At 51.7% G+C, this 13,870-nt stretch overlaps 1 protein-coding gene across 1 annotated transcript in view; it reads left to right on the plus strand.

The window, feature by feature from the left end:
* The window catches only part of LOC102430094 (V-type proton ATPase subunit G 3), an 11,283-nt gene extending 5,831 nt beyond the window's left edge, over positions 1-5,452 (plus strand). The window contains exons 2-3 of the mRNA XM_006107527.3: positions 3,867-3,967; positions 5,125-5,452. Of these exons, the coding sequence (XP_006107589.1) occupies positions 3,867-3,967; positions 5,125-5,298 (275 nt within the window). The 3' untranslated portion in view covers positions 5,299-5,452. The remainder of the gene's footprint in view (positions 1-3,866; positions 3,968-5,124) is intronic.
* Positions 5,453-13,870: the final 8,418 nt, after the last annotated feature.

The following is a 13,870-nucleotide window of genomic DNA, read 5'->3' on the forward strand; positions in this document are numbered from 1 at the left end:
TCGGCTGCCTCCTGCAAGTCCCCCCACCTCGGGGTCGAGCTCACAGCAAGGGCTGTGCCCCAACTGGGAATCGAACCGGTGACTTCTGGTTCCCCATGTCGACGCTCAACCACGGAGCCACACAGATCACACACTGGCTGTTACAGGAACACAAATTCGTTTTTCTCGGGTCTCCAGGACGCCAACCACGCGTCCTTTTTTTTTTTTAAATCAGCTAATTGCCTATTTGTTCCCAAATATGCACTTTCGTCTGAATTATTTCCACCAGCCCCTGGATTTAATCAACCCTGCGCCGCGCAAGCGCATGCCGGGTTCAGGAAGACATGGCTTTTAACAAACTCGTAAACCAGAAGTGGTTCTGTGAGAACTCGGCGGCTCTGTCTTCTGAGGTTTGTGGGCCTATAAATACCCCTCCTTCCTTGACGGCCCACAGACAAGTGGGCGACTCCAGAGTATTACTGGGCTTTCATTTCTCTGAGGGAGTCACCGTAAAATAATAACCACAGACATTTCCACCGGCCAATAAATGCCCTTTGGTTATATTCCACCCAGGAGCTACAGAAAACCCCTTACTGTATATATATTTTTTTTAAATAAGAAAAGTGCAGCCCTAACCGGTTTGCTCAGTGGATAGAGCGTCAGCCCTCGGACTGAAGGGTCCCGGGTTCGATTCCGATCAAGGGCATGTACCTTGGCTGCGGGCTCGATCCCCAGTAGGGGGTGTGCAGGAGGCAGCTGATGGATGTTTCTCTCTCATCGACGTTTCTAACTCTCTATCCCTCTCCCTTCCTCTCTGTAAAAATCTATTAAAAAATATTTTTAAAAAAAGAAAAGTGCAAGGAAAGGAGAAGCCACGGAAAGACCCGAGAAGCCGATGGATGAGATAAAGTGGCTCCGGTTCCTGGCGATGTGTCGCCTTCCCCAGCGTTTGCCGTCGGAGAGAAACACAGCGCGTTCCCTGAACGGGGCTGGCTTTGTCATAATATTTAACAACACCGAGAAAGGTGTTGTTTGTTTTCTCCTGTGAGTTAGAACAGAATCAACAGGGTGCTTAGGAGCAGGTAGAAACCGCCCAACGCCTGAGTCGTATTTAAAACTCTGCTGGCCCGGCCGGCGTGGCTCAGTGGTTGATCATCGGCCTGTGAACCAGGAGGTCTCCGGTTCGATTCCCGGGCAGGCCACATGCCTGGGGTGTGGGCTTGATTCCCAGCAGGGGACGTGCAGGAGGCAGCCGATCCATGATTCTCTCTCATCATGGATGTTTCTATCTCTCTCTCCCTCTCCCTTCTTCTCTTTAAAAAAAAATAAAAAATAGAGGGGTGGGGGCAGCTGGGGAGAGGTCAATGGGGGGAAAAGGAGAGTTATGTAATACTTTACACAATAAAGAATTAAAATGTTTGCCCTGACCGGTTTTGCCCAGTGGGTAGAGCATCAGCCTGCGGACTGAAGGGTCCCAGGTTCAATTCTGGTCAAGGGCATGTACCTTGGTTGCGGGCACATCCCCAGTGGGGAGTGTGCAGGAGGCAGCTGATCGATGTTTCTCTCTCATCGATGTTTCTAGCTCTCTATCCCTCTCCCTTCCTCTCTGTAAAAAGTCAATAAAATATATATTTTTTTAAAAATATGATGAAGCTATAAGATCTTGTAGGAACTTGGTGACCAAATATCAGAGAGTCACATCTAAAATCTGACCCCTGGTGGCCACCCCACATGTGGCACAGATGGTGTTGAGAAAGAATAGAACTCCTTCTGCTTTTCATGCTTAAGAAGAAAGAGGTCTAATTTTTTAAAAATATATATATATTTTATTATTGATTTCAGAGAAGAAGGGATGGGGAGAGAGACAGAAACATCCATGATGAGAGAGAATCATGGATCGGCTGCCTCCTGCACCCCCCTCACTGGGGATCGAGCCCACAACCCAGGCATGTGCCCTGACCGGGAATCGAACCGTGACCTCCTGGGTCATAGGTTGATGCTCAACCACTGAGCCACGCCGGCCGGGCCCTCCATGAATCTTTAGTCCATACATTATACAGTGATCGGAAAGCGGCTCACAGCTCGCAGGGAGAGAAGTGGAAAAGCCATCTCCACTCAAAGCCACAAGGATTCTTAAAAACAGAGCCCTAAGAAGCATGGAGGCCCAGGTGAATGCTGGTGGACATTGGCTCCTCAGCTACGTATTCAGGGAACAGTCCACGGGGTTCCAGCTCTGCACAGTATCGCCCACCCTGGCCAAGGGGGTCCACCCATGCTCCCGAGGAGAGAGAAACGGTGTGAAATGGGCAGGAGGAGGAAGGCATGTCCCTGAAGCAGAAAGACCATCCATTTGGGGGGAAACAGGCATTTTCATACAGTTCAGCGTTTCTTTAAGGTTTTAATGATCCCAGCGTGTTAGAACCTAACCCCCCGAGGGCGGTGGTGAGGGGAGGGGGGGCACAGCAGCAATGAATAGGAGTCTATAACCCTCCCCCCAAACTTCCTCCTGTTGCCCCAAACGTCACGTGCCTGGCTAATGATCCCCAGGCCATGGCGGCTGTCTGCGTGACCTGCGAGCTGGCTTCAGGCTTACACCTTCGCTCTTCATAAAAGCAGAGCGCGCTCCCTAAGTACACTCCCCGCCCTCAAACACAATCGCTTTACAACCACTTTCAAGTCCTCCATCAAGGAGGCTACTAGAAAAAAAAAATACATATATATATATATATATATATATATATATATGTGTGTGTGTGTGTGTGTGTGTGTGTGTGTGTGTGTATGTGTATGTGTATGTGTATGTGTATGTGTATATGTGTGTGTGTGTATGTGTATGTGTATGTGTATGTGTACATAAATACTTTGATGTGATGGGGGGCTTGCTTAATCAGACCTTCTAGAGGGGAGGAATGGCCAGGAAAAAAATCTCAATAAAAGGCTTTTAAAAGCCGTTAGTGGGTTTGATGGAGTCTGAGCTGCGTGTCTGGGGCCGCTGGAGGCCTGCCAGTGGCAATGGGGTCCCGCCGCCGGGGCCGGAGGACGCCTGGCCGGGGACCAGGACAGAAAACGGGACCAAATAATGTCTTTCCGGGGAAGTGACAGCCGAAATCTGTCCTGTGGCTGTAACTGCTGTGAGGAGGGGGGGGAGGGGAGGGGGAGAGAATATATTTAAACGTGTTTGTGGGAATGAGCGTAGTCATGCCCACGTTCTAAAGAATCCAATTGAAAAAAAAAATAGGTGTTTTTAATATCGTTGTTTTGTTTGTTTTTTATATATTTTTATTAACTTCAGAGAAAAGGGGAGAGGGATCGAGAGATAGAGAGAGAGAGAGAGAGAAACATCTATGATGGGAGAGAATCATGGATCGGCTGCCTCCTGCACGCCCCACACTGGGGATCGAGCCCGCAACCCCGGGCCTGTGCCCTGACTGGGAATCGAACCCTGACCTCCTGGTTCAGAGGTCAACGCTCAACCACTGAGCCACACCGGCTGGGCTAATAGAGTTTTTAGTGAAGTTTGCATTCTAGAGAAACGTCATAAAAAAATAATAATAATCCAGCCCTGACCGGTTTGGCTCAGTGGATAGAGCATCGGCCTGCGGACTGAAAGGTCCCGGGTTCGATTTCCGGCAAGGGCATGTACCTTGGTTGTGGGCACATCCCCCAGTAGGGAGTGTGCGGGAGGCGGTTGATCGATGTTTCTCTCTCATCGATGTTTCTAACTCTCTGTCCCTCTCCCTTCCTCTCTGTAAAAAATCAATAAAATATATATTTTAAAAATAAAATAAAATAACCCAGACCACCCCTCGAATGTTTAAAACTCAAGCTCGAAATTCCACGTGTCTGACAAAGAAACATCATGGCTTCTATGCACTGTTGGTTTCCAGGAAAAGCCAAGCGCATACGGCAAGCGAAGGAGGAGGCCATGGTGGAGGTGGACCAGTACAGGATGCAGAAAGATAAGGAGTTTCGCATGAAACAGGCCAAGGTGAGCGCGTCGGCGCTGGTGTTTACGCAACGGAGATCCTAAGAGACACATATGCATCAGCTGTAACGCAGACCGCACCCCCCAGTGAGCAGACGCGGACCAACCAAGGCTGAGTGTTTAACTGAATCTTACACTTGAGCCAAGTTGGCCTCTTCAATTCCAAGGCCTTTTGATTGGCCACCTAAAGTGTCAATCAACAGTTGTCATCTCCTACACAGTACGTATTAAACATTACCTTCTCGAATGCACACATTGAAGGATTCTTTCAAGGATGATTGCAAATGACACATTCTTTTTTCTTTTCTTTTCTTTTCTTTTTTAAATATATCTTTATTAATTTCAGAGAGGAAGGGAGAGGGAGAGAGAGAGATAGAAACATCAATGAGGAGAGAGAATCATGGATTGGCTGCCTCCTGCACGCCCCCTACTGGGGATCGAGCCCGAGACCTAGGCGTGTGCCCTTGACCAGAATCGAACCCGGGACCCTTCAGTCCCCAGGCCGATGCTCTATCCACTGAGCCACACCAGCTAGGGCCAAAGGACACATTCTTGACCAACACGTTTTCGTAAGAGACACGCTTCAGAAAACTTTTTTTTTTTTTTTTTTTTACTATACGCATTGACTGGTAGAACCAACAAGTGCTCTATAATGTTGTAGAATGGGTTTGCGGGCCCAAACTTCCATTAGCGAACTCAAGATTGACAGGTGACCAAGGTACTTGTGGTTGCAAATTGCTGAAAAGCCTGGTATTTCCTTAGGTTTTTCTACCTCTGTCTTCCTCTCCCTTCCTCTCTGAAATCAATAAAAATAATTTAAAAAAGAAAAGAAAAAGGAAAATGCAATGACAACCCTTGTCGATGAACATGGGGTGACGATGCTGAACCCACATTTGCTTTTCACGGGGCCGAGGTCAGCTCTGGACGCAGCCGTGACCTGCCGGGGACCCCTCCTGGTTTGAGGAAGGTGTACCCACCCCCCTGGTGATGGTCCCATCCCCCGAGGACATCCTGGCACGTAACCCGGGAGGTGCACACACTGCGGGGCCGTCGCAGGGAAACGGGGCCGGCGTAGGGAAACGGGGCCAGAGCAGATGAACTTGGGAAGCGCTCGGGGCGGACGCCGCGGACAGGGCCCTGACTCTGTGTCGTCCCCACAGGCCATGGGCTCGCAGAGCAACCTGGCGGAGGAGATGGAGGCGCAGGCGCTGGAGAGGATCACGGAGCTGACGGGGAGCTACCGCCGCTGCCTGGAGGGCGTGCTGGCGCAGGTGCTGGGCCTGGTCTGCGACGTGAGGCCCGGGCTGCACCTCAACTACAGGGCCGCCGACTGAAGCCGGGACGGGGCTCCGTGAAGGGGTCTCGCAGGTCACCCGCTGGCTCCTGGCTTCCCGTCTGGTGGGTTTTATTAAAAAAATATATTTTACTGATTTTTACAGAGAGGAAGGGAGAGGGAACGAGAGGTAGAAACACCAATAAATGATCATAATAAAGAACAGTGGCGGTTACTGTTGCTATCGTTGAAAGGAACTAAGCAGATAAGCTGATTTAAGGGGACACACGAGGAGGGAGGAGGCGATGGGGCGAGAAGAGCGGAAACTCGCGGTCATCGACGGCACAGCAGGTCTGAACGGCGGCCGGGGCGCGAGCCTGTTTGTAAGGGGAGCTGCTCATCGTCGGGTCAGTGGGGTTCGGCGGAGCAGACGCTGTGGCTGTGGGGAGCCCGTGTCTATCCCGTGAGCGCCTCCCTGGGAGCAGCACCTGTTAGTGTGTTATCGCTGTTACGCACGTGCCGTCCATTAACGAGGGTCCGTGTGCCCCAGAGAGACCCCGGGCGCAGCCCAGCGGAGCACGGGGGGACCTCGCCAATATCCCGGAGGCCTGGCTCCCGGGAAATCACCGTTTGGGGTCACAGTTCCGAGACGCTTTCCTAAGCCAAAAAAGGAAAAAAATGCAAATATGTCCAAACACCCCCAATAACACCGTGGGCTCCCGTCTACGCCAGAGGCACGTTCGCGCCCCACGGCGACATGCCGGGCTCAGGTGGCCCAGTGGTTGGGCGTCGACCTATGAACCAGGAGGTCACGGTTCGATTCCCGGTCGGGGCACGTACCTCGGCCGCAGGCTCCATCCCCAGGCCGTCTTCAGACGCAAGCAGGTGGCAACCAAATGATGTGTCTCTCTCTCATCGATGTTTCTCTCTGGGTGTCTCCCCCTTCCTCTCTCTCTCTCTCTCTCTCTCTCTCTCTCTCTCTCTCAAAATCAATGGAAGAAAATACCCTCCGGTGGGGATTAACACATAACAGAATTTTAAGTAAATAAATAATACAGGTGGGATGTCCATCCTTGGTCTTGGGCGCATTTGTGGGTTCACTTCACGCTGATCCTCAGAAGAGCGGAGGGACCTGCGTGTTTCTGCCTCCGTCCAGGGGGGCCCTTTTCCACTCTGAACTTCAAGGGGGGATTTCTCAGGCCAGGGAGTGTACCAAGACGTCGCTCCCCGATACATGGGAACCAAAATCCCAAACCAGGAAACGCTGGCCAGACAGAGCCCAGCCCAGCCCAGCGCCGGGTTCAAGCTTAGGGCTCCCCCAGGGGCACCGGCCATCCCGTCTCCGAACACGAGATGGCGCTGTGCACTCGCTGAACTTGGAACCCACCCAGCCCGGCCCAGCATTTGAAAGAGAGAGAAAAAAAAAGAGAAGATGCCAATTTTTCCTTCGTGGGTTTGCTGGCCTGACACGGGTCCTTAAGGAAATGCATGTGAATGATGTAACAGTTATTTCATTAAGTTTCAGAGACGGGGGGTGGGAGGAACGCATCCTTGATTTGACCAGGGAAACAGGACTTTCTTACAAACACGAAACCATCCAATTAGCAGACGAAGGCTATTCAGAGAAAGAAGAAGTCGGACACCTGGCCGGCGGGCTTGCCTGGCTTTGGACGGACCATCATCTCCTTGGCTACGTGACGGCCGGGGAGTGTGTGCGTGTGTGTGTGTGTGTGTGTGTGTGTGTGTGTGTGTCTGTCTTGGCCGCAGGTTTTATGTGACAAAGGGGACGTCGGAGCTGGCTGGGTGCTTTGTAGTCTGGCTGGCGAGGCGGGTGCGCCAGGGCAGGTGCTAATGAGGCCGAGGTCACCCCGATTCCGTTCCTGCCGGAAGGTACGTTCCACTCACAGAGCCCAAGGCCGCTCCTTGGCTCCACGGTGACCTTGACTCTGACCAGCCCCTCCCACACACCAACGCCGGGTCTTCAGAGACTCCCGCGTGCGGGAAGGCCCGTGGTCGGAATAAACACATCATTACGGGGAGATGGAAACCGCGCCGAGGGGTCCCCTGTGAACAGCAGACGGGCACGGTCACTCTCTAGGAAAGAGGGGGTGTACGGGGGGTGTACCGCCAGCGCAGCTAATGGGCTAGTGCTGTTCCCGTCTGCTCGCTCGGGTATATTGTTTATCTGTTGTAGATGCCGGGCAGGGAGCTGATCCCCTGGGAGAAGGGCCTAAGGGAGGGCCGGTATCGGGACTTCCCAGTCTCGCTAGGAAGATCAACGGGCAAACGGATATCGGATAACGTAGCACTGGACATCCCCGACGTAGACATCAACTGCCAAGGAAGCGGGAAGAAGGTCCAGCCCCCAGGCGATCACTGGAGCCCGATCCCCAAGGATTCACCGCATCCGACGGCGAGACGTGGACAGGGCCTTCGGGGAGGCCGGGTGGGGGGACGGGGAGGTGTCTGAGAATTTGGGAGCATCCCCTGCACCTAGGATTTGGGGTCTCAAGGGCGTCAGACAAGCTGTGCACAAGGCAACCGGTCGATGTGCCTCTCTCACCTGAACGTTTCTCTTTCTCTCGCTCTCTCTCTCTCTCTCTCTTTCCTTCTCCCTCCCTTCCTTCCACTCTCTCTAAAAATCGATGGGAAAAAATATCCTCGGGTGAGGATTAACAACAACAAAACGTTTCCGTTAAGAGATGGAGACAGCCCTGACTGGTGTGGCTCGGTGGATAGAGCGTCGGCCTGCAGACTGAAGGGTCCCGGGTTCGATTCCAGTCAAGGGCATGTAACTGGGTTGCGGGCACATCCCCAGTAGGAGGTGTGCAAGAGGCAGCTGATCGATGTTTCTCTCTCATCGATGTTTCTAACTCTCTATCCCTCTCCCTTCCTCTCTGTAAAAAATCAATAAAATATATATTTTTTTTAAAAAGAGATGGAGACAACTAAGGATTTGACACAGAAACAGAAATGATTCTGTAAGTGAGGTTTATTAGTGGCCCAAATCTTTTCCTTGTGTGTCTATTCTTTAATCTTGTTATATTAAAGAATATATATTGCTGTCCTGTTTCCTAAACATCTACCAATATGCTTGAAGAGGATTTTAGTTTTAATTGGAAATTTCGTTGTTTTTCTCAGACATGGAGATCTCAAGCCTTTGGTCTCCTGTGTGTTCCTTACATATCTAATCTTTTTAAAAATATATATTTTTATTGATTTCAGACAGGAAGGGAGAGGGAGAGATAGAAACATCAGTGATGGGAGAGAATCATGGATCGGCTGCCTCTTGCACGCCCCCTACTGGGGATCAAGCCCACAAGCCAGAATCGAACCCGGGACCCTTCAGTCTGCAGGCCAACGCTCCATCCGCTGAGCCACACCAGCCAGGGCTTACATATCTCACCGTGCACGTGTGTGAAACGCCCCGGTTTCAGCACACACTGTATCTGTACCTCCGCAAATATATCTCAATGAAATCGCGCGTGAGCCAGGAGAAAAGCATCAAATCATAAATGAAAAAGACTCACCTGAATTCAGTTCCTGGAAGCCACGTGGGCGGTGCCACGGGGGGCGACATTGCGGGGTGGCGGGCGGGGGGGCAGAGCCTTCCAACCCCAGGAAGCTGCAAACCAATGAAAGAGACCACGTCAGCACCGGCGGCGAGAAAGCAAATGACGCAAAAGTCAGGGAATAACGGTGACCCTCACTCAAGGTTCATAACACGGCGAGTTACCAACACCTGCCGAGCGGGGCGCGTATCCGAGATGGATTAGCATGTCCCAGGACGGCTTTTTCATTTATTTTTTTAAGGGCATGACAGTTTATTTCAAAAAGCGGTACCACACTGATCTTCATGACCAGCGTACACATCCAGGATGACTCTTTAAAAATATATTTTTATTGATTTCAGAGAGGAAGGGAGAGAGAGAGAGAGAGAAATACATCAATGATGAGAGAGAATCATTGACCAGGGGTTCTATTTTAATACTAGAGGCCCGGTGCACGAAATTCGTGCACGGGGAGGGTCCCTAAGCCTGGCCTGCAATCAGGGCCCAACAGGGCCTTCCAGCTGCCAGCCTGGGCCTTCCTTCGTTCCAGGCCACCCCCTGGTGGTCAGCACATGTCATCGCAAGCGATCAAACTCCCGGTCTTCCGGTCGAACTCTCTCGGGGACAATTTGCATATTAGGCATATATGTTTTCATGCAAAGGTGTGAATGTATAGTGTATGTTCTCCGTGGAAGTAAAATATCCCAAGATTGTAACGCAGAGCGAACCACTAACCACACTCTTAAAAATATTGCTGTCCTGACGTCGGAGCCATAAACAACATTCTGAAGGCGGGGGAGCCTGTAAGCGCCCGGGTGGGTGACATCGCTCAACGACACACAGACGCCGGGGAAAGGGCGTCTCTCTGTGCAGCCGGATGTGCAGCTTATCTTCTGTTTGTAAATAAAAAGTCCCTCAGCCCGGGGAGCTATGGGCGCCTCATACAGGAAGGAATGTGATCGGCGAAGCTGATTATTCCTTCTCTCACCAACCTCCTCACCCAGGCAGGCGGCCGGCCGGGTTTCCCCGGATGTAAGTTAGGGAGAAGTCTCCCACAGGCCCACGTGGAAGATTATTCTTTAACGTAATAATTAAGCGCCATTGGCGTGGCTCAGGGGTTGAGAGCCGACCTAGGAACCAGGAGGTCAGGGTTCGATTCCCGGTCGGGGCACAGGCCCGGGTCTCGGGCTCCATCCCCAGTGGGGGGCGTGCAGGAGGCAGCCGATCCATGACTCTCTCTCATCATGAATGTTTCTCTCTCTCCCTCTCCCTTCCTCTCTGACATCAATTAAAATATATTTTAAAAAAAAAAAAGAAGAAATGACATGGGCTCGAGGGTTCGTATCACTCACCTGAGGCCTCAATACGAGTCACTAAACAGAGAGCGAGCCCTGCAAGTGGCATTGGTTCACCTGCACTTCGACCATGTACCTCTCCCTCCTCCCTCCCCTCCGGGCCCCAAAGTCACTTCTGGAAAAGATCTGAGGAGACTTGAAAACGGGTTTTAAAAAAACAACAACAACAAAAGCCCATGACGAAAACGCCGAGCAAAGTGTTAACAAAACGGAGGAGGCAGCAGCTAAATATTTGGGTTCGAGGGCAAGAGGGAGAGCCGCCTCTTAGGTCCGGGGCAGAGGGAGGAGCAGCTGTGGGATCCCCATGAGGCCGGACGGAACCCGGCGAGAACCTTCTTGGTGACTCAGCCGGCAACCGGCCTCTGACCCTTTCAGAGCGAACTTCGGGGCCTGGCCTCCCGGGTTGCCGATCAGCATCATAGCGTGGACACGTGTGCCTCGTAAAAAGGTAAAATCTGACCCACGTTGCCTAATAAACATCATGAAGGCCGTCATTGGGAGGCAAGAACATGCTTGATCCACACAATTCCCCCCTCCCTCTCTCTCCCTCTCTCTCTCTCTCTCTCCTTCTCTCCCTCTCTCTCTCTCTCTCTCTCCCTTTCTCCCACTCTCTCTCTCTCTCTCTCTCTCCCTCTCTCCCACTCTCTCTGTAAACAGGATGCTGCCGAATCAGAGGGGCTTCTCGTCCGCGTGGTCAGCGTGTTCGTAGCGAAGGCCACGTTCCAGGTGTGCACATCCCCCCGCAGAGCGAGGGGAGAGGTAAAGGCGTGGGGAGCCCGGCCCTGGCCTCATTCCATTCCCCTGAGCAGGCTCCCTGCTTCCCAGGTGGGAAGAGGCGTGGTCAATGGCCCATTTGATTGACAGGCTTTTCATTGTTGCCTTTTTTTTTTTTTAATTTCCTGGAAGCGGAGCCAAGTGATCCGAAGACAACAATTTCACAACTGCCTCATTATTTCTTTTCTGACTGTAGGGTGCTTCTTGCCTAGTGCAGTGAGATATATATATATACACACACACATATATATGACATATATAATGATAAGATATATAAGAGGATAAGATATGTAGAATAAGATATATAGATAATATATATATATATATATACACACGATATATATAATGATGAGATATATAGGACGATAAGATATGTAGAATAAGATCTATAGAGTGATAATATATATATAAACATATCATCAGATACGTAAATGATCATTTATGGTTCTGGTGTTTTTGTTATGTTTTTAGCTTAGTCTAGTAGCCGCATTTCACTATAAATTATATCCTTTTTTTTTTTTTGAAACCGGGACGTCTTCACCACAATTCTACAAAGCAAGCCGCCTCAATCTCCCCCCGGCCTTTATTCTTTTATAAAAATGTGTATGGAGAACATCCTACGCCGAAAGCACCACCTACTCAGTCACCATCCACCCATTCTCCGGAGGCAACCCTCCGGGCCTCTGGCGGCTCTCTCTGGCCCCCCCCACCTCCCTCCATTCCCCCCCCCCCCCCCGAGCCCGGCACGCCCCCTCCCTCCCCCACACTCTTGCTGAAGCTGAGCCCCAACTGTCTCCTCAGCTGGAGCCCGGTCCCCGCCTGGAGCTCCTGGGCCAGGCTCCCAGGGGGCCCTTCCCCCTCCTGCTCCCCAGGAGGCCTGATCCTCCCCGTGACCTTTAGAAGCACAAAGCGCATCCCCTCCCGGCCCTGCTTAAAGCCCCGCACCTGCTCGCTCCACCTGAACTTTCTCGCTTCCTCCCTCCGGCCTCCTCTCTAAGGTCACCTCCTCAGGGAGCCCTCCCTGACCACCCAGCCAAAGCAGAGGGCCCAGAGCAGGAGGAGGCACACGACAGATCCTGCCGTCCACACGCTGATAGGAAGGATCAGAACTCTGAAGGGGATGGACCTTCAGGTGCCTGCACTTGCGTGATAAAGAAACTAGAAGCCCTAGCCAGTGTGGCTCAGTGGGTAGGACGTCAGCCCGTGGACTGAAGGGTCCCAGGGTATGGGGCTCGGCTACAGTGTTTGGACAGGTTCAAGCCTCGGACTGATGAGAGGGCACAGTCCTTTCGTGGCCACGTGCAAGTCCCAGCTGGAGGGCAGGGCCCTCCCAGCACAATTACAGCCAACAGCTCTGGTTGTGAGCTTGAACCTGTGGTCCGAACATGTGGCCCCACGTGCCTGAGTGATAGAGTTCAGGTGCATGTAGTTAAGTGGGGTTGGAACCCACGAGAATGCTGTAAACACCTTGATCACGCCCCTACTTTGCCTCGTGGCATCTGCTCTAAAATAAAGACACGGCTTGTGGGCGCGGGCGCTGTCCATCAGAGGGGCAGCGTTCCCCCCGAGACCCAGCTTTCATTCTCTTGTCTGTCTTTTCTTAATCCTTTCATCCCCCCACTCAGGATCAGCCTTGGCCGTGCTGGCGAGGCACACCATGGTCGACTCCGGTCAAGGGCACGCACCTCAGTTGCAGGCTTGGCCCGGGCCCTGGTCCGGGCATGTGCGGGAGGCAACCAATCCATGTGTCTCTCTCACATCGATGTTTCTCTCTCTCTGTGTGTCTCTCCCTCTCCCTTCCACTCTCTCTCAAAATCGATGGGAGAATATCCTCAGGTGAGAATTAACAACAGCAAAGGAAACTAGAAGATTGTGGCTGGCAGTTTCAAGGAAGCACAGAACAGCGGGAAAAGCTTAGATTTGGGATAAAACTGTTTGGGTTGAAATCCTAGCTCTTGGACTTAATCACCTGATGACCTTGAGAACATGCCCTCATGTTCTGGAATTAGGTTTTCTCGTCTACAAAATGTGCACAAGCTACCCAAAGGACAGAGTTGTTGTAAGAATCACAACCTGGAATAGAGCAGCTACCGCTCGAGCTAGCTTTTTCTTTCATTTGTTTCTTTTTTAAAATATATATATTTTTATTGATTTCAGAGAGAGGAAGGGAGAAGGAGAGAGAGATAGAAACAGCCATAATGAGAGAGAATCATGGATCGGCCGCCTCCTGCACACCCTCCACTGGGGATTGAGCCCACAACCTGGGCCTGTGTCCTTGACTGGAATCGAACCAGGGACCCTTCAGTCCGCAGGCCGATGCTCTATCCACTGAGCCACACCAGCCAGGGCTCATTTGTTTCTTTTATTCTCAAAAGCTGGGCTTTCTCCACACGTTGCCTAAGGAGGTCCTAACGGCCTCTCGGAAGGAAAAAGTGAGCCGTCTGCTGCACGCGGCCACGTCGGTTAGAATAACAACGTTTCCCGTTATTCCCAGGCGCCTGTCAGTCAGTAGGCCCAACTGCACGTCTAGACCGAGGCCCGTCCAAGAGGAACACAAAGGAAAGGGTGCAGAATTACCTTATTGGGTGGCCCAGCCTTTTCCGCATTTGCACCTCATTTGGAATCTCCAAGTCCTAGAAGAATGTGCCCGTTCGTTTATTCATTCAACAAATACGTGGACGGGGAGGAGGGAAGGAGGGCCCAGGAATGGATCCACATGCTGTAGACACTGCATCACCATGAAGGTCAGACCGAGAGCTTCTGACCCGAGAGGGTCCCCTGACAGTGGCCTCATCGTAGCGTCGAATAACACTTGACCGACTGCAAATGAGACACTTGGAGTCGAAGGAAAGGGGTTGAATTCCCAGAACCACCACCATTCCCTGCGGGCGACTTCTCTGAGCCCTACTTTCCAAGACCTGTGTGGCCCTTTTTCCTTTCTTTTTTTTCCCAA

This window comes from Myotis lucifugus, unplaced genomic scaffold (assembly GCF_000147115.1).
Source record: "Myotis lucifugus unplaced genomic scaffold, Myoluc2.0 scaffold_1238, whole genome shotgun sequence".
Classification (NCBI taxonomy): Eukaryota; Metazoa; Chordata; class Mammalia; order Chiroptera; family Vespertilionidae; genus Myotis; species Myotis lucifugus.